At 34.0% G+C, this 21,901-nt stretch overlaps 2 protein-coding genes across 8 annotated transcripts in view; both read right to left on the reverse strand.

Moving 5' to 3' along the window:
* LOC143042841 (arf-GAP with Rho-GAP domain, ANK repeat and PH domain-containing protein 1-like) overlaps nt 1-1,049 on the reverse strand; it is a 100,570-nt gene extending 99,521 nt beyond the window's left edge. For all 7 annotated transcript variants that reach the window (XM_076215319.1, XM_076215317.1, XM_076215314.1 and 4 more), the window contains exon 1: nt 939-1,049. The gene's annotated coding sequence lies outside the window, so the exon portion shown is untranslated. The remainder of the gene's footprint in view (nt 1-938) is intronic.
* An 8,460-nt stretch (nt 1,050-9,509) lies between these two features.
* Nucleotides 9,510-15,286, reverse strand: LOC143042842 (F-box only protein 30-like). Its single transcript, XM_076215320.1, has 4 exons — nt 15,185-15,286; nt 13,107-13,929; nt 11,574-12,425; nt 9,510-10,348 (listed from the first exon to the last, which is right to left on the reverse strand). Exons 2-4 carry the CDS (start codon nt 13,917-13,919, stop codon nt 10,205-10,207), a joined length of 1,809 nt encoding a protein of 602 aa, XP_076071435.1. The 5' UTR covers nt 13,920-13,929; nt 15,185-15,286; the 3' UTR covers nt 9,510-10,204.
* Between the last annotated feature and the right edge of the window lie 6,615 nt (nt 15,287-21,901).

Consider the following 21,901-nt stretch of genomic DNA (forward strand, 5'->3'; position numbering starts at 1 on the left):
TTTTTGTGCTCAAAATCCCTTTGCATCCTAACAAACACATCCTTTTTATATTGGTTTTATGTTTATTAAATTTGTAATCATGCAGTTTTAACACATAAGCAATTTTTAATAAACAAAAATCATGATTTTCTAATAATTCAACTTAAGGTGTATTCCTCCATCTTTGTGATTTCCCACAATTACCAACGAAACATCACTTCCGTTGAACATAAAATATTAAAATCGGTAAATTTTCATGGATCCGAAATTCCAGACCGTTCAATTTAGATTATCTGGAAATTCGTGTCTGTCAAATTTTACAGTATTTTAAATTTTCTATTCACCAGAAGTGACAATTCGTTGGTAATTGTTGGAAATCATTTTTAAACAAAATTAATATTTCCCCACTTCAAATGGAATCGTATCTTTTTAATCCTTTCTTTTAGATATTTTTTAAATATTTTACATCAATAAGCACAAAAAAGGTAGGACTTTGTTAAAAATTTTGAATAGGCAATGAAAATTTCTTGTCAAAATTAGGTGTCAAAGTTCCCCCAAAAATTTGCTCTTAAACTCCAGACGTAAAAAATTGCTTTAGCGTAATGACATCGTAGGAAGGCGTCCCAGAAAAAAATTAAAATAGCCTTGCCAGACATCATAATTATTTGTACTACTCAAGTACCTGTCAAAAAGAGGTTTTTGTTTTTAAATCGTTGCTTACTAAAACGAAAACATGTTTCATTAAAAAAAAGAGGAAGACTTCAACTCTTAGTTTGACGGGAAATTAAACTATGAAATTATGAAGTGATTCATTTTCAGAAGTTCGGTGACAAAACTGACATGCATCATTGACACTTTTTGACAAAAGAGGTGCCATTTTCGTTTTCATTTGTATCAATAACCAACATAATTGTTTATTTGTTTTAACTGACAATGCTTTATATCAACAGGTTTCTTACCATCTAATCGGTAGGAATGTGTATTGGAATTTGTCTATTATAGGAATGTAAACATTTCTCTTTACAGGTGCTTGTTTATTGACTTCCTCTATTTTTAACTTCCGGTTAATCAAGAACTTTTTTGATTGGCTAAAGCTAGTTTGAACGCGGTAAAATTTAAAAATCGCTGTCTCTGTGATGGTCTTTCCGTGACGACTATTATGTTATTTTATTTTTTGAGAGAATAAAAACAAAGGAATACAACGTATACAGGTTTTTTTTACAAATTCTTGGAGAAGAGGATCACCAAAAAAAACAAACTAGATCTGTTATCAATGTTTTACAATAAGAAAACAACTGCTATGGTTTAGTTTATATTATCATCAGATTTTATGCCCCCGCAACTAAAAGTTGGGGGAGGGGGTTGTATTACTCTTGTTCGTCGTTCCTTTCGCCCGTTCCATTATGGTTGTAAAGCTATTCAGACAACTCCTCCTACGGGTTGAATGCTTGGAAGTTTTACACTTTGTTGGTTGTTTGCAGATATATTGAAGTTGCGCATGTGGTCAGGGTTTTGATTTTTATAATTATTTGCTCTTTTGGGAGATAGTTCAACTTTTTTGGAGTACTCTGTATATATATACTTGCATGAGCGGTTCATGGTGTTTTCGAACAAGGATTTGTATAGTCTTACTATACAAATCCTTGTTTCGAATAACTCCCCAGACAGTATTTTTAAAACCGCCATAGACCTATATGTGCTCCCATGCTCAACTTTGTATATTTTAGAATAACACTTTGCATCTGCAGGGCACCATTTTTGTCTTCCAGACAATAAAATCTCAAAGAAAGTAGTATATTGACTTTGTTAACATACAGTTACTTCAGAATGGAGTTGGGGCCCATAACTTTGACTAGTTTTTGCTTCCGTCTGTTATAGTAAGCATTAAATTATGTAACATGCCCTTTTGGTTGATAATTTGTTTAACAAAATCTGTGTGTCTTTAATACTGTAAATCCAGAAATTATTGCGTATATGTATTAATTATTGCGTATATATAAAATTGAGAATGGAAATGGGGAATGTGTCAAAGAGACAACAACCCGACCAAATAAAAAACAACAGCAGAGGGTCACCAACAGGTCTTCAATGTAGCGAGAAATATATTATTGCGAATTTTCAAGTGTGGACAAAAAATGCGACATTCATTTATTGCGATTTCTGGAAAATCTCCATACAGATGTATGTTTCAGATATCAAAATGCAATTTCTCATTATTGCGATACTCACGCAGTCGTACTATTCGCATACATAAAAACCTCGCAATAATTTCTGAATTTACGATACTAATAAATAAATAAGGAGATGTGGTATAATTGCCAATGAGACAACTACCAGGTTCATCTGAATTGGAAGTAAGAATTTATTGGTAACCTGATGTTCAGTGGTTGTCGTTAACTTTGTTGACCTGGTTCATAAATGTCTCGTTTCTCATTTTTTATATAGATTAGACCGTTGGTTTAAAATTACCCATATGAATGGATTTACACTAGTCATGTTTGTGGGGCCTGTTATAGCTTGTTCGCTCTGAGCCAAGGCTCCGTGTTGAAGACCGTACTTTGACCTTTAATAATTTTCTTTTTACAAATTCAGACATGGATGGAGAGTTGTTACATTGGCACTCATACCACATCATCTTATATCTATTTACGGCCTTCAACAATGAGATTAAAAACATACCGAGTCATAACCGACAATGAAAGGCCCGACATGACAAACATACTACTATTCACTCGAGAAACAAACGGCTTATTTTAAAACATAACACACACAAAAAAAAAATGAAACAACGACAGAATTACAGACTTCAGACAGACACATAAAGACACATGTGGTGGGGGCGGAGTGGAGTGTAATGGGGGTATAAATATGAAAAGAAATAAGAAGATGTGGTATATAGCAAGAGACCCAATGATATAGAATATAACAACTATAGGTCATCATACAGCCTTCAGCAATAGGCAAACACCCAGACCCAAAATATGTTACCCCCTTTTCACATTCTTTGTGAGCCTGTTTGTAGTATTAGTGGTTAGTAATCATCAAATCATATTGTAAGCACAACCGCCCAGCCTCGTTCTACCATCCTCTAACCTGTCACAATGGTGTAACAACAATGAGAGAAAAGACTGTTAAAAGTCAGTAGAAATAGGGTATACAGCACACAACTATCTAACATAGTCACAATAGAGACACAGCACCGAAATAAAGAGTACTCATTGTTACTGAAAGCCAGTTCAAAGTAAGTTATAACAAATAAATATAACATTTAAACTAAAATATCAACCAGTACACGGCAATCAGATTTAGTGTAAAGACCCCATGAACAGTCTGAAAAACGCACGACTTTGTGTATAAAGGCTAAAATATAAGTTAAAGTATCGACAGGCTGTATAATAATAATTAATCATAAACATGGATATGATAAGTAGACATATACTAGTATCTAGCACTATATATTTTTTATGGTTTAGTTTTCAAAAACAAAGTCGATGATCGTACCAACAAAACAACATTTAATGAATGGCAATAATTTATTTTGATTTTATTGAACCATAAAACTAATTTTTGACTCTTCACATTGAATAATCCGCGAAGTGGATTATGTAAAATGTGAAGAGTCAAAAATTAGTTTTATGGTTCAATAAAATCAAAATAAATTATTGCCATTCATTATAAATAAATTTCTATCAAAAATAAGGCACAAAGAACTTTTTGTATTATTTATATTAACAATAACAACGTACACACATGTTGGCGTATGAATACACAACGTCAGAGTGGGCGTGTCGCCATCAAAATTGACAACATTGAAAATAAAACTAATAATTTTAACCAACCAGAAGACAGTAAATACACCAAATTTATTTATTTAAAGATATTAATAATGTGTTTACTTGAAAACTTAAAAAAAAAATAGTCAAAGGGTTATTGTTTACATGGATCGTATCTAAGTTTACGGGCTTTATCAGCGTTATTCCGTTTTTAATATGAACTTTTATACACTGCGGTATGACTTTGTTCATTGCTGAAGGCCGTATGATAACCTCAGGCTCTATATAGTTGTTAGTTTCTGTCATTTGTAGAGGTGTCTCGTGAGTAGTCGTCTCATTGGCAATCCTACCATATCTTCTTTTTCATATAAACTCTTTTTTGATAATTGCTGTCTTTGTTTTCAAACCACTCGCTACCAATTCTCAATCATTACTTCACATACGAAGTTATAGTAAACGAAGACCAAAAACCATAATTAAGGCGAATAAAACTAGAGGCTCTAAAGAGCCTATGGTGCTAATTAACCTGTACTTACTGATGCTTTGGAAATCATGTAAAATGAGGTTAAAATCATAATTTATAGTATGAGATATCATAAGATATTATAATAATATCTAAGATAATAGCAAAAAACTGGAAAATTTCCATAAAATTACTAACCCAGGGGCAGCAACCCAACAACTGGTTGACGGATTTGTCTGCAAATTTCAGGGCAGGGATATCTAAATCTGATGAACATTGTAGTCACTAGTCAGATTTGCTCTAAATGCTTCAGCTTCAGAGATAAAAACTAAAAACTGCATTTTACCCTATGTACTATTTTTAGCCATGCCTGTCATCTTGGTTCGCGGGTAGGATCAACCGATACATTTTTCAACTAGATACTCTTATAATGATTGTGGACAAGTTTGGTTACATTTTGTCTTAGTAGTTTCAGAGGAGAAGATTTTTGTAAAAGATAACAAAAATTTAAGAAAAATTGCTAAAATTGACTATAAAGGGCAGTAACTCCTGAAGGGGTCAAATGACCATTTTGGTCATTTGACTTATTTGCAGATCTTACTTTGCTTGACATTATTGCTGTTTACAGTTTGTCTCTATAACAATATTCAAGATAATAACCCCAAAACGGCAAAATTTCCTTATAATTACCAATTAAGGGGTAGCATCCCAACAACTGGTTGTCCGATTTATCTGAAAATTTCAAGGCAGACAGATCTTGACTTGACAAGTTTGGTTCAATTTGCGTTAGTAGTTTCAGAGGAGAAGATTTTTGTAAAAGATTACAAAAATGTACGAAAAATTGACTATAAAGGGCAATAACTCCTTAAGGGGTCAATTGACCATTTTGATCATGTTGACTTATTTGTAGATCTTACTTTGCTGAAAATTATTGCTGTTCACAGTTTAATTTCTATCTATAATAATATTCAAGATAATGACCAACCAGATGCTCCACAGGGCGCAGCTTTATACGACCGCAGAGGTCAAACCCTGAACAATTGGGGCAAGTATGGACACAACATTCAAGCTTGATACAGCTCTGAATTTGGATTGTTATTAAATAGTTGACACAAAATATTTTTCTTACACAGAGTAAATGTGGTCTATGAACTTAAACTTAAAAATTTTAAATTAAACATTTACCTATTATGGTTCAATATCCATAATCTAATTACATGGTTAGATTCAGCATATCAAAGAACCCCAAGAATTCAATTTTTGATGAAATCAAATAATGTTCAATTTTGGACCCTTTAGACCTATATGTGGACAAATTTGATAACCGGGCCCAAATATTAAAATTCTAAATACATGGTAAGACGCAGCATATTGAAAAACCCCATATATTCAATTTTTGTTGAAATCAAACAAGTTTAATTTTGGACCCCGATTTAGACCAACTTGAAAACTGGGCCCATAATCAAAAATCTAAGTTCATGTTAAGATTCATCATATCAAAGAACCACAAGAATTCATTTTTTGTTAAAATCAAACTGAGTTTAATTTTGGACCCTTTAAACCTTAATGTAGACCAATTTGAAAACGAAACCAAAAATTAAGAATCTGAATACACGGTTAGATTTGGCATATCAAAGACCCCCAATAATTAAATTTTTGATGAAATCAAATAAAGTTTAATTTTGGACCCTTTTGGACCCTAGTTCCTAAACTGTTGGGACCAAAACTCCCCAAATCAATACCAACCTTCCTTTTGTGGTCATAAACCTTGTGTTTAAATTTCATAGATCTTATTAACTTATACTAAAGTTATTGTGTAAAAAACAAAATAAAATGCTTATTTGGACCCCTTTTGGCCCCTAATTCCTAAACTGTTGGGACCAAAACTCTCAAAATCAATCCCAACCTTCCTTTTGTGGTCATAAACCTTGTGTTTAAATTTCATATATTTCCATTTACTTATACTAAAGTTATAGTGCCAACGTCATACCTATATACAACCAAAAAAAAATTCAATTTTTGCGGTCGTATAAAAACGGCAAAATTTCCTTAAAATTACCAATCTAGGGGCAGCAACCCAACAACGGGTTCTCCTATTCATCTGAAAATTTCAGAGCAGATACATTTTGACCTGATAAACAAATTTACCCATGTCAGATTTGCTCTAAATGCTTTGGTTTCAGAGATATAAGCCAAAATCTACATTTTACCCTTTTGTTCTATTTTTAGCCATGGCGGCCATCTTGGTTGGCTGGCCGGGACATGCACCGGACTTATTTTTTAAACTAGATACCCCAATGATGATTGTGGCCAAGTTTGGTTTAATTTGTACCAGTAGTTTCAGTGGAGATGATTTTTGTAAAAGTTAACGACGACGGACGCAAAGTGATGAGAAAAGCTCACTTGGCCCTTCGGGCCAGGTGAGATAAAAAGACGTGTACAACCGTGATGAATAGGCAAAAAAGTCTACAGATGTTCAACTGAACGACAAACGCCTGAATCTGACAGAAAAGGGTCAATCTGTAGACACAATAAAAATATGTAAAATTTCGCACCCACAAACACTGCCACCTGTATGTTTTTTGTTGTTGTCGTCTTGGAGGAAGAAAATACTACACAAACTATGATGAACAGAAAAATAAGTCTACAAAATACTAAACAGATAACCGAAGATAGGACAACTGGTAGCTACTCAACACCTGAAGTAAACTGAGGTGTCCTTCTCCATTAGTGGCACACATCGTGTTGGTCTTGACACTCGAGTACAATTCCAGCTTTAACTACAACGTCAATGTGGTAAATAGGCGTGGGTGTCTGTGAAAAGTAAAGAAAAAAAAAAACTGAATTCAAAGGAACTGAATTCAAAAGGAACCAGATGCTCCGCAGGGCGTAGCTTTATACGACCGCAGAGGTTGAACCCTGAACGGTTAGGGCAAGTATGGACACAACATTCAAGCTGGATTCAGCTCTAAATTTGGATTGTGATTAAATAGTTGACACAGCATAGGTTTCTGACACAGAATGAATGTGTTCTAATGAACTTAAAATTTTTGTTTCTCTTAGAGCAATTCACTATGCTGTTGAATATTAATCCTCTCAAAAAAATGTTTGAAGAAATTTTCTTTTTTATTTATGAAATTTCAATTGAGAAAAATTGAACCCAATTTTTTTAATCACATCCCCCTTTCCCTTATTCCAAAACTAATCTCAATTAAAATTTCTAATGGAGTTTGCAACAATAACTACTCATTTAAATACATCATAAAATATTAAGATGTAAAAAAACTGCTTGTTATCACTGAATGGTAAAGATTATTTTAATTTATCAGTTGGTAGTAAAAAGTGAATATACATTGTATATTGTATATAACAAAGATTTAAGTTGATTCTGGACAAAGAAAGATAACTCCAATTAAAAAAATCTTGCTATTGCACAATATTTTGCAATTAGATATTTCTTGCTTACTATTCTGGACAAAGAAAGATAACTCTAATTAAATTTTTTTTTTGATATTTCACAATATTGTGCAATTAGATATTTCTTGCCATTGCGCAATACTGTGCAATTGAAAAGACTTGCTATTGCACAATACTTAATATAATAATTTTAGATCCTGATTTGGACCAACTTGAAAACTGGGCCCATAATAAAAAATCTAAGTACATTTTTGGATTCAGCATATCAAAGAACTTCAAGATTTCAATTTTTGTTAAAATCAGACTAAGTTTAATTTTGGACCCTTTGGACTTTAGTGTAGACCAATTTAAAAACAGGACCAAAAATGAAGAATCTACATACACAGTTAGATTTGGTATATCAAAGAACCCCATTTATTCAATTTTTGATGAAATCAAACAAAGTTTAATTTGGACCCCGATTTGGACCAACTTGAAAACTGGGCCAATAATCAAGAATCTAAGTACATTTTTAGATTCAGCATATCAAAGAACCTAACTGATTCATTTTTTGTCAAAATCAAACTAAGTTTAATTTTGGACCCTTTGGACCTTAATGTAGACCAATTTGAAAACGGGACCAAAAGTTAAGAATCTACATACACAGTCATGACAGTTAGATTCAGCATATCAAAGAACCCCAATTATTCAATTTTGATGACATCAAACAAAAGTTTAATTTTGGACCCTTTGGGCCCCTTATTATGTTGGGACCAAAACTCCCAAAATCAAACCCAACCTTTCTTTTATGGTCATAAACCTTGTGTTTAAATTTCATAGATTTCTATTTACTTATACTAACGTTATGGTGCGAAAACCAAGAAAAATGCTTATTTGGGTCCCTTTTTGGCCCCTAATTCCTAAACTGTTGGGACCTAAACTCCCAAAATCAATACCAACCTTCCTTTTGTAGTCATTAACATTGTGTTTAAATTTCATTGATTTCTATTTACTTAAACTAATGTTATTGTGCGAAAACCAAGAATAATGCTTATTTGGGCCCTTTTTTGGCCCCTAATTCCTAAACTGTTGAGACCAAAACTCCCAAAATCAATCCCAACCGTTCTTTTGTGGTCATAAACCTTGTGTCAAAATTTCATAGATTTCTATTAACTTAAACTAAAGTTATAGTGCGAAAACCAAGAAAATGCTTATTTGGGCCCTTTTTGGCCCCTAATTCCTAAAATGTTGGGACCAAAACTCCCAAAATCAATACCAACCTTCCTTTTGTGGTCATAAACCTTGTGTTAAAATTTCATAGATTTCCATTCACTTTTACTAAAGTTAGAGTGCGAAAACTAAAAGTATTCGGACGCCGGACGACGACGACGACGACGACGACGACGACGACGACGACGACGACGACGACGACGCCGACGCCAACGTGATAGCAATATACGACGAAAATTTTTTCAAAATTTGCGGTCGTATAAAAACCTCTATTAAATCAAATGACAAAAGCTCATACACATCAAACTATAATGGAAATCAACTGTTATATTCCTGACTTGGTACGTACAGAGACATATATACACAGAGACATATATATGTCTCTGTGTATATGTCTCTGGTACGGGTATTTATGCAGAAAATGGTGGATTAAACCTGGTTTAAAAGATAACTAAACAATAATAAACATCTCACATGTATGATAGTTACACAGAACTCGTGACTTCAATACAGTCTTACTATATTTGGGTTTCAAAAAATCATACCAAATCTGACACTATAATTTTATTTTTAATTACAGAATAAATAAAAAATTACTATATGATAATATATAAATATTGAAAAAATTATCAATAGACAAACATATAAACATTATATACATGTAAATATATTATATCAAATTTCTGCCTTTAACAATGCAAAATAATAAGTTATAATAAGCTAAGGGTCTTACAGCTAATTCTTATAATTGCCAAATAGTGTATTTGAATATATCACATTACATTTGTGAGGTGTATTGTAAAAACAAATCTCTGCTTTGATTTTAGTAAGTAAATGATGTTTTCACGATAATCATCGAAATGACATGTGTTTATATGAGGTGCCACATCGAATATTCTTTGTATGCAAAGATGTGTTGTTTTCTTACATCTACGGAATCTATTTTGTAAAAAAATAGAAAATAGAGAAAAGAATATAAAGAACATATAACTGAAGCCTCCTTCTTCATTCCGGGCCTCCAAACTATTGCAGCTTCCGATGTTTCACTCCTTTACTAGATCAAACATATTCTCGATCTGTTTAAACATTTCCATGCCCGCAATAGCTATTCTTTCAAGTGTTCTGTGATTGGACTGCTAACATGTTGCACAATATTGATTTGTTTTTATCTTAGGGGACGATCATTTCCGATTCTGGGGATGTCAGGAGGTGTTTTTTTTTCTTTTAGAGTTTTGAGAATTTCATTTAATATTTTACTTTTGTGAAGAAGAAAAAAAGAATAGTGAAAAATTGAAAAATATACAAATGAAGCCTTCTTCTCTAAAGACCTTTAAACTATTGCAGCTTCTGATGGTTTACTCCTTTAGATCAACATAACCTTGACCTTCTCTGGGTTAACAATTTCATGCCCGTAATAGCTGCATTCTTTCAAGTGTTCTGTGATTGGACTGCTAAGATGTTGTTGCCATTGTTTTACAGGGGTACATGCAGTAGTGTAGCGCCATTTCTAAAAAGACATACGCATTATAAATATTCATTAATTTATCATTTTGTTTATATATGCCGACAACAATAACTAAAAAATGTATACCGTTTCTAAAATCAGTCGAGTTTAACGACTATATGTTTCTAATGTCGTAAACTATAATCTCGTCCCCTTTTCCCAAATGTAACCTACCAAATTGGACTTTGAAATTACGACAGTGTTTGAACTAAAATTGGCAACAAAAAAGGTGGCACACGTGGAGCAGGATCTGCTTATTCTACCGGAGCACCTGATATCAACCCCAGTTTTTGATGGGGATCGTGTTGCGTAGTCTTTTGTTTTCCATGTTGTGTTTTGTGTACGATCGTTTGTATGTTGGTCTTTTTCTTTTTAACAATGGCGTTGTCAGTTTATTTTCGACTTTGACCTTAAAAGACCCTCTAATACCTTTTTATTCTCTTTTATCAAAATAAAACAAAATTACAAAGCATATTGATACGAAGTAAATAACATACCAGTGATATACCAATGACGGATTCGAAATCCAAAATGTATGCACAAACGTCAACGAACAGGCCGAATTTGATTGTTCTCTTTGCCCATGTTTAATCGACTTTGGTTATCGATAACACTCTTCAAACTTTTTCCTCAAACCATCTGTATATATTTTATTTTGCGTTTTGTTTTATCATGTACTGTACGTCTGTTTTGTGTCATGGTCAGTTGTATGTTATTCAAGTTCGACTTTATTATCAAAACGTTTGATATTTATATAAAAATCACAATAATTGTAAAAGTAGTTTTAAAAATTTCTACAGATCTATTAAAATTATATCATAGTTTTATATTTTCGTGTCCATGAATTATTCTGCTTTATCGTTCTATATCGTTTTTTTTTGTTGTTTTTTTTTTTAAAGCAAGGTTTTTTGTTGAACGTTGGTGACAATATTTTCAGGTATACAATTCATTTACGAGACTTTTGCATTTTCATCTCATCTTATGAGAATACAGCACGCTGCAAAAAATTAGTAATCTGATTAAAACAGACCCTATTTCCCAACTTTGTTCAGCTTACGGACTGTTGTCAGATCGTATGAAGGAAAGCGTGGAAACAGGCTTTGTATTCAAATCAGGTGGCAATGCTGCACAATCGAGAACAAAAATCGCCTCAAAGTCGACAATATAAAAAAGTGAAAGTAAGTGTTTACATAATGAACTATATTGCAATGTGTTTAATTGAACAAACCCTTTCTGAAATCTCCCATCCGTTAGCCGATTTCTGCCAGATTGATTCAACCACTCCTTTCACCGGAAGCATGTCCTCACAAGCCTCTCGTAAATATGTACAAGTCATGGATAAATTATAGACACTCAGACTATCCAGTTCAGAAAGAATCAAATATAGTAATGTAAAGGGAAGTGATAAAAGTGACTTTTGGTGTGCATCTGACTGTGACAGTTGATTTGAAGCAACCCTTGACGCCATGTTACCGGAAGTTGTGCTGTGGTACAATAATGCTTCTTCCCCTTCCGTATCCTTGTCACTGATTTGTTCGCGGTCTTTTCTAGAAATGTTAAAGCTGTTTGTATCCTTACAGAAAATAACTTCACCATTAGGTACTTGTGGTGTTTTCTTGTCAATGGTGAATTTACATCCCTGGTAAGCTAAAGGACAATATTGCTTGGTTGGTTCACATATGTCTAAATGTGAAAACTGTTGGTGTCCTACTAGCTCCTCTCGTCGAAAAACTTGTTGGCAAATTCCATTCATCTCGGGCCTCACATTACGTGAGTTGCACTGTACAATGTTTGCTGGACACCTGCGTAAATGAGCCGCCATTTTGGATCGAAGGACGACAGCTACGCATCCACCATCTTTATTTAAACAGTTGACCATTTCCATCTGGCATCTCTTTTTATGTTCCATCAATTGATGTCTATACATGGTAAATCCACATTCATTTTCACACGGGATTATTTCATCCTTGATAATCCTTTCTGGATAAAATGGACAAACTTTGAGATGTTTTGAAACTGGAGTGCTGAGATGGTACTTCCACTTACGAATAGGAGTGCATGCAGAACTGAAGGACCATTTCTAAAACATTACCTAAAGTTAGTAATCTATATAGGAAAATGTCAGATTCGGGGAATTAATACTACATATTTGTTTCACGTTCATTATTGTGTATATGAATTAGATCGATAGTTTTCTCGTTTGAGTTCTTTTACATTTGTTCAAGACCTTTTATATGCGGTGTGGGTTTTACTCATTGTTGACGCTTATTAATTTCGGCGACTCATGGAGAGTTGTCTCATTGGCATCATAACACATCTACTTATTTTCATATTTACAAGGAATCAAAGTGCTTGTAAGCACTAGATAAATGGTTAAGATTTAATTTATCAGAGTGAAGTAAAATTAAAAATTGCATTGTATAAAGCATTTGTCGTAGTTGATTCAATAACAACAGAAACTGACATATATATACCAGTATACTACACGTACAGACGCTGCTGAAAAGAGGCAACACATAATTTAGCCATCCATGGACCTTGTTTCAATATTCCTTCAATAGCTGCCATTGTCTTGATGTAAGCAAACGCGGAGATATTCAGCTGCTAACTGTATCTGTGTTTGCACTTCAAGTTCAATGTGATAGATCCACGACTTGTGGAATAATGTACTTTTGCCAAAATGCATCATCGCCATGTGTTCTTGTTTTACCACATACAACTAAAATATTGTTTTGGGGTTGTCAGTAACCTTAACACTTACCCACTTGAAAAAATCCCACTGTTTCCCGCCATTAGAAATCTTCTGCCATACCGGAACCACTATGCCCTTGTTATAAACGACTGATTTACAAAACGAACGTAGGAACTTACAAGTTAAAGCCAAATTGTTTATGGAAAAACTGTCAAGAAACATTAAAATTTGTTCAATCACATTATTTGTGAGATCTTCAAGAAAAAATAAACCATCAGTAGAATCGACATCGTTTTGATAACAAGGAATCGTTGGATAATCAAGTGTTTGACTTTGTTCAACCGGTTGTTCTGGCGATGAGCATGCGTCAGATCCGATAGTCAACCCACTTGTATTCAAAAGATCACTTTGAGTCACGTGACCTGTCGGAACCAATGGAGATAGTTTCTTACAAGAGAAATCACATCCAGCATAGGCTAACGGACACTTTAATTTTAATATCCCGGTAGAAATCTCTGCATGAATGTTGCGAGAATGCCACGAAAATTCGCCTCTTTTAACAGGTTTATGACACATATTGACAGTTTCCGGTATCGCAGTCATGCAATCAATTACATTAGCAGAACATATTAAGAGGTGGGCAGCCATATTTGATTTTTTAACTTCGGAATGGCAACCATTTTCTTTATTAATGCATGGTACAATAATAGCTTCACAGACGAACGAATGTGATTTCTGTTTACAAGCATGAAAAATTCTATCGCATCCTTGGACGCATTCGATCAGCTCGCAGGAGCTGACGTAATCTGGTCTGACGTCACACTTCCAACTAAAACATTGGACACAATGGTCATGTATAGACGAAAATCGCTCCTGTTGCATTGCTGTAAATCTGGAAAATAAAACAAACAGTATGTGTAGAGTCTGGTATGTGCAACAAATTCAAATTGACTAAAGTCTGTATATGAGTCGCTTTTGAATCCGCCTATCCGCCTTTGAGACTGAAAGAGTAGGTTAGCTTGGATATTCATTTAAATGTTACAAAGCTTTATGCATAATCGTGCATGTGACTCAGGAATGTCCGTATTGATATCCTAATGGAATCCTAATGTATTGTCAATAAAATTGCCATAAAGTATCAGTTCTATAAATTCGTGTGACTTTTCTACACTCGCAGGAATCCAGATGTTAATAATATTTTCGGTACCACCGTATATTTTTACTGCCACGCATTTCGACAAGTAATGATTTTATATACTATAGAGATGACCACGGCCAAAATATTTGAAAACTATTAAAAACTTTGAACACATTTGTGATGCGTGCCGAGAAACAGATACTGTACTTTGTGGATTAGCAGATTTGGCACAATTTCAGGAATTTTAACAAATTTGGCTTTCCGTATTACCTCTAGTTTCATCCATAGCTACATATACAGCAAAGTCAAGGATTTAAATGTTAAAATCCACAACGAGTTTCCTTACAACGGTATTATCAGGCTAGCAGCACCAAACAACATTGAATTCCACTGTATGTCGTAAGGGAATGAGCAATTTACCTCAAGAGGAGGGGGTTATGCTATTTAAAAAAAATATGATCCCAATTTGATGAACAAACTTTTTTTTCAAGCAAACGACAAAAAAAATACATGTATTTTGAATGCAGATTCCCCCTATACCTTATAATGTTAAATCTTGAAACACAGAATAGATAATTAAATCATCACTGTCACAAATATTATCAAAAGAGAGTTGGTTAAACTTTGTTGTTGCGTTTTTATATTTACTTAGCATTAACTGAATGTTTACCCGTTTTTGATCGTTTTTTATGCAGTCTACCGGGTTATCAAAATCTATTTGCTTTGTCTACTATGTTCCTCCTGACTTAATATAACTTTAATAAAACATTCTAGAAGATGTCTGTTGTAATGATTAGACGCTAGAGACCTTCTTTTTTTTAGCAAGGTTGACCATAAAAGATCAATCCGTGTATTTGTTTCATTTGAATCAAGGACAAATCTTGTTTGGATTTATGACATACAATTTTTAACAATATTTTAAAGTAATGATAAATTCTTCAGAAAAAGGACCGTTATTGATTACGTATCTGTTTAAGTAAAGATATAAATAACATTCAACAAAACTTACCTGCGGAATAACACACCCTTCCTATACTCTGGATCAGATCTATATTTAGCATAATAGTATATGTATACTCAATATACACATCAACAAACCATTAAGTGTCGATGATTTAAAGAATTTTATTTTGATGGTATCAGTTTAAATTGTAGATGTACTGAGAAATATTGGGTGTTGCTAAACGGCGGAAACGGAAAACGAAACGGAAACGGAAACGGAAAGAAACGTTTATATAGACGGAATTTAAGGGGGGGGGGGATAAAGAACAATGAATCAATAGATCTTGTCTTGTTGGTAATTTTTGCTATTAAAAGTTTTATCTATTTACCATATATTTCAATATAACAGGCGAAAATGCAAGTGAGAAAAATTGTCAAATAAAATCGATAACTCCTGTAAGAAGTCATTTGACTGTTTTTACGTGAATGGACAATAGGTAACGCTCAACATTCTAATAAAATTGAGAATGAAAACGGTAAATATGTCAAAGAGGCAGCAAGCCGACTTATACCAGACAACATCACAAGGCCACCAATGGGTCTTCAACGCAACGAAAAAATCCCTCGACCGGAGGTGGTATCAGCTGGGTCCTATTAAAATAAAATTATGTGCTACTACAGTAAATGGGCGTCACACGAAACTCAAAAACATATAAAAGAGATTAAATTAAAAAATATATACAAGACTACCAAAGGCCAGAGGCTCCTGACTTGGGACAGATGTCAAAGAGGCAGCAAACCGACCTAACCCCAGACAACATCCCAAGGCCACCAATGGGTCTTCAACGCAGCGAGAAAATCCCGCAACCGGAGGTGGTATCAGCTGGCTCCTGAATAAAATTGTGTGCTAGTACAGTAAATGGGCGTCACACTAAACTCCAAAACATATATAAGAGATTAAATTAAAAAATATATACAAGACTAACAAAGGCCATGGCCAGAGGCTCCTGATATGGGACAGGCGCAAAAATGCTGCGGGGTTAAACATGTTTTATGAGATCCAAACTCTCCCCCTATACATCTAGCCAATGTAGAATAAAGAAACACATATGAAGCGTACGCATGCACAGTAAAACTCATTTTAACAGAAGTCCGAGTCAAATGTAAAATATTAGACATGTTTTTTTCTTCACATCAGGTCTTCATTATTCACAGCGTTTCTTAATAAGCAGCACTTGCATTTTATCACTAGGTTTTAATTTATGCCATGTCGACTAACTGTTGCAAAGTTTAACTAAAACTATCGGACGACTCCCTGAAAGACGTATGTTAATTACCATTTGGCCCAGTAGTAAGTTTCAGAGACTGAGAAATTTTGTAAAAGACGAAATCGGACGACGAACGCCAAGTGACGAGAAAAGATCACTTAGCAGGGCTAGATTAGATAAAAAGAACTCTCGCAAATCATACCACTAAAGACTAAAGCAAGTCTTAGTACCAGCAGAAATCGACCATGGCAGAGCAAAATCATTGAATGAACATTTCACTATAATTGTATCAACTAAGAAGACATCAACTTAATCTGTACCACTAAATAAACCGTTACATCCAAAATGGTAAGACATAACTACTTAAGTATGGGTGAGAACAAAATTAGAACATGGATTCAATACATAAAAAGTATGAGGGCCAGAAGAAATAGGCCATAGAATCACTGAATGTAAAAAAATAAAATAGACCTAAAAAATATAAAATGAATTAGCAGCTATCATATTAATTTTCACCAATTTTTCAACAATCATCAATACCAGCTTGATACCTTATGAATGGACAACAGGAGACATTTGTGCATTTCCGCAAATTAAGTATCTCAAACTTTACATTCTCTGCAAGATGCTGCAGCATATAGTATAGTCTAACAATAAACATAATGTGTGACCGTCTAGATTATTATAATATCATCAATGCTTTACATGGTAGACGCATGATTCTTTTATTAGTTGTTAGTGGCTTTGAAATAGCTGTCAGTTAACTGCGAGTACTCTCAGAACTGTACCTAGTGTCTATTTGTTATTGGGATGTACAAGTACCCGGCCACGGCCACTTCTATTTGCGTCCATCTGAGGAGTTACGCCTTATCGACGGATTTTTTTTATAGTAAGTTCGTTCTTATGTTGTAATGTTATACCACTGTCCCATGTTAGAGGGAGGGTTGAGATCCTGTTAACATGTTTAACCCCGCCACATTCTGTATGTATGCACCTGTCCCAAGTCAGGAGCCTGTAATTCAGTGGTTGTCGTTTGTTTATGTGTTAAATATTTTGTTTTCGTTCATTTTTTTTAACATAAATAAGGAGGTTAGTTTTCTCGTTTGAATTGTTTTACAGTGTCATTTCGACCGCGCTGAAGTACCATTTCGGAGCCTTTTATAGCTGATTATGCAAAATTGAGAGGTTCTTTTTAGAGAAGAATTAAGCGGCATGATATTTGAAGCAGCGTAGACAATTTGATTTTGAAAACCTCAGGACATGACTACAACTAATTACAAATGTAAGTGAGGGCACTGTGCAAATCGTATATATCAATGTAGGCTACTAATTGTTCGCCACTTTTTGCACATCAATTCGTATTTATCGATTTAAATTCTATAATGCTTTTCCTATGTAAATACCAAACAGCATACTTCAGTATTGCAAGGATTTACTATACAAATCCTTGAGTAATGTAAAAGGGTGAAAAAGGCTTTGTATAGTGAGAGATTTTGCCATTTTTTCCCATTAAATTAAAGTATATACAAGTTTGTATTCTAGTTTCCTGGTTTCCATATCGGATTTTCTCTATACGACATTGTCCTATTAGGTTTCCTTTACGTTTTCTTTCCATTATACAAGAAAAGATATAACGAAAATCACCTATGCAGAACAACGCAACAAAATACACCACAACACTCATCTTGATTCAAGGCAATCGAAAAAAAACCCATAAAAAAATCATGATGCAAAGGGTTTCCCAAAAACGTTATACTTCACAACCTATTTATAGAATCGAGGCCGATGTCCATCTTTTTTAGGCCTATATTGAAATTTTGTTGTTGTTGGGTTGCTATCTTATTGACATTGATCAAACTTTTTTTTTAAACAGAAAATTCGAACAGACTATCCTGAATCGCACGAATGACGTATAAATGACTTTATCAATTATTTCAAAAACAAAGTGACTGTCACTTTATCTCCTGGTAATTATTCTTTAAAATATTTTATTTTAAATTCATTCCTCTGTGCACTGTTTTACTTGTGAACATGTGTCATACTATATAAATCATGCCTATGTTGATAAAATAACCAAAAAGAAAAGATACATTATTAATTCTTTCTTTTTTCCGTTTTCCGTTCCGTATTCCGTTTTGTTTTCCGTTTCCGTCGTTTAACAACACCCAGAAATATTTGATGATAAACCCACCGAAAATAAATTCTTTTTTCTTTAATCAGCTCATATCATATAAAATTCCATCACGATGAGCATGCTAATAGTCATTTAATATACTACTTATTTCACATGGTTCAATCATTCAGTTATGTTGGTTACTATTCTTATTGATAAATATCGTTTTTTTTTTCCCCATACTTTTGGGATGTTTTTAGCTCACCTGGCTCATCACTTGGCGTCCGGCGTCCGTCGTCCGTCGTCGTCGTCGTCCGTCGTTAGCTTTTACAAAAATCTTCTCCTCTGAAACTACTGGGCCAAATTTTACCAAACTTGGCCACAATCATCATTGGGGTATCTAGTTTAAAAAATGTGTCCGGTAACCCGGTCAACCAACCAAGGTGGCCACTAGGGCTAAAAATAGAACATAGGGGTAAAATGCAGTTTTTGGCTTATAACTCAAGAACCATAGCATTTAGAGCAAATCTAACGGGGTTAAATCGTTGATCAGGTCAAGATCTATCTGCCCTGAAATTTTCAGATGAATCGGAAAACTCGTTGTTGGGTTGCTGCCCTTAATTGGTAATTTTATGGAAATTTTACTGTTTTTGGTTATTATCTTGAATATTATTATAGATAGAGATAAACTGTAAACAGCAATAATGTTCAGCAAAGTGAGATTCACAATTAAGTGAACATGACCGAAATGGTCAATTGACCCCTTTAGGAGTTATTGCCCTTTATAGTCAATTTTAACCATTTTTCTTAAATCTTAGTAATCTTTTACAAAAATCTTCTCCTCTGAAACTACGAGACAAAATTAATCCAAACTTGTCCACAATCATCATTGGGGTATCTAGTTTGAAAAATGTGTCCGATGACCAGGCCATTTAACCAAGATGGCCGCCACAGCTAAAAATAGAACATAGGGGTAAAATGCAGTTTTTGGCTTATAACTCAAGAACCAAAGCATTTAGAGTAAATCTGACAGGGGGTAAAATTGTGTATTAGGTCAAGATCTATCTATCCTGAAATTTTCAGAGGAATCGGACAACCCGTTGTTGGGTTGCTGCCCCTAAATTGGTAATTTTAAGGAAATTTTGCTGTTTTTGGTTATTATCTTGAATACTATTATAGATAAAGATAACCTGTAAAAAGCAATAATGTTCAGCAAAGTAAGATTTACAAATAAGTCAACATGACTGAAATGGTCAATTGACCCCCTAAGGAGTTAATGTCCTTTATAGTCAATTTTTAACAATTTTCATTGGGCCAAGTTCATTATAGATAGAGATAATTGTAAGCAGCAAGAATGTTCAGTAAAGTAAGATGTACAAACACATCACCATCACCAAAACACAATTTTGTCATGAATCCATCTGTTTCTTTTTTTTAATATTCACATATACCAAGGTGAGCGACACAGGCTCTTTAGAGCCTCTAGTTTTTTGTTGCTGTTAATATTTTTATGTACATTTATTTAAAAATCTTATTTATTTTTTCATTCAACGGGTGACGTTGCAGTATTCGAGACATGTGTACTACTCACAGGCGGCCTCGGAAACTATATGTACAAAGCTTTATATTTCAAAAGGTAGAAAACCTGGATGCATCATATCAAGGATTTGTATAATATACAAATCCTTGATCATATCTTGTATGCAGATACCTTATGTTACAATGTTTCCGTCTGTCGTATGTCCGATGTCCTTGATCTCGTTCTTGGTTCAACGACCAGGGGCGGATCCAGGATTTTTTGAAAGGGGGGCGAATGTTTTAAAGTACATTTTTTGGACCTTTTTTGGGCTAAAAAAACATAAAATAAGTGTAACATGTACTATTTTTAAAAACGGTTCCTGGCGTGAGGCATGTATATTTTATAGTTGATGTAAAGTGTAAGAGTTGGACATTTTTGATGCTGTATTCTCCCTATGAATTGTCTATCATATAATGATAATAAAATTGAGAATGGAAATGGGGAATAGTATTGATCCAAAGCTATGTACTGATATATTTGATGAGGGACTTGTCAGTAAAAAATAGACATGGAAGTTAGAATGAAAAACATGCAGTTTTTATCCATATGTTCGGTTGATATGTTTCATCCAACAAAACTAAGGGAAGTGAGGGGTTCCAAATCAACCAAAGGCTACGAAAGAGTCTGAAATGACAACAAATTTATGAATGATGGTCGACAAATGGAGACATAAAGGCCACACCCAGCAGGCAGGTTACAGTCTGGTCTTGAAAAAATGATTCATTATATAAGTCCGGCTAAACATACATTCCGGTCAGACATGCAAACCCCGGCCAGAAAAAAAAAAATACGCCCGTTTTTATTCATGTTCGTTTAATGCTAAATAATGTTGTTGGAAACTTTAGTGTCTAATAGCAAAAGGTGGACAAGACTATAATTGTTTTCAATCCAGATACGGCCAGATCTGAGTTTTGTTTAAGGCAAGAATCAGAGTCAATTTTTTTCTCTCTCAAATATCTCAGACTGCCACCTCAAATCAAATGGTTCGTTCCTGAGACTTGAAATCTTTCTAGAGCTTATAAATACTGACTGGGGATCATTATTCAACTTTGTTATTTATAAAATAGACTGGGGCATTTGGGGTTAAACATGTTTTCGTTGGTAAATAATATAGTGGAACATTTTTTCATGAGAGTGTAATAGTCTATAGAATATTTACTATTACTTTCTGTTTGGTGGAATAGTGAAATATAAGTAAATACGTTCTTGCTCAACCCTGTGTCGCTTTGAAGGTTTCGTGATTGTCATGACATCCTCAGCCTAAGCAATGTGTTACTGTAATTTGAATTTCAAAATGACCGAGCTACGTTTTTTTAACGCACTGGTCAACTCCACCATAGCAAATCACTTGACTTTGACTATCAGTAAATATCAGCGAAAATATATTTATAAGTAAAGAACTGTTGTATAAAAATTAAATACACGGGAAATGGCAAATTTCACGAAGTCTAGTCTGATTAATCATTTAAAAAAAAAAGTCCTAGCAAAAGGGGGGGCGTACGCCCTCTATGCCCCCTCTGAAGACTGTTTGACAAACAAATGAGACATAAGGTGTACATGTCTGTTTAGCAGGTATTAGGCTCCGTGTTGAAGGCCGTACTTTAACCTATAATGGTTTACTTTTTAAATTGTTATTTGTATGGAGAGTTGTCTCATTGGCACTCACACCACATCTTCCTATATCTATTGACTTCATTACATGGTTCGTTGGTCAATGATGGTTCATTAGTCAATGATAAGTTTATGTGTTTTGGTCAGTTTTTCAAGTACTATAAGCAATAAGTCAAATATACTTGGTGTATTGAATGATGGCAGTGGCTATTT

Source organism: Mytilus galloprovincialis, chromosome 8, assembly GCF_965363235.1.
Source record: "Mytilus galloprovincialis chromosome 8, xbMytGall1.hap1.1, whole genome shotgun sequence".
In the NCBI taxonomy this organism is placed as follows: Eukaryota; Metazoa; Mollusca; class Bivalvia; order Mytilida; family Mytilidae; genus Mytilus; species Mytilus galloprovincialis.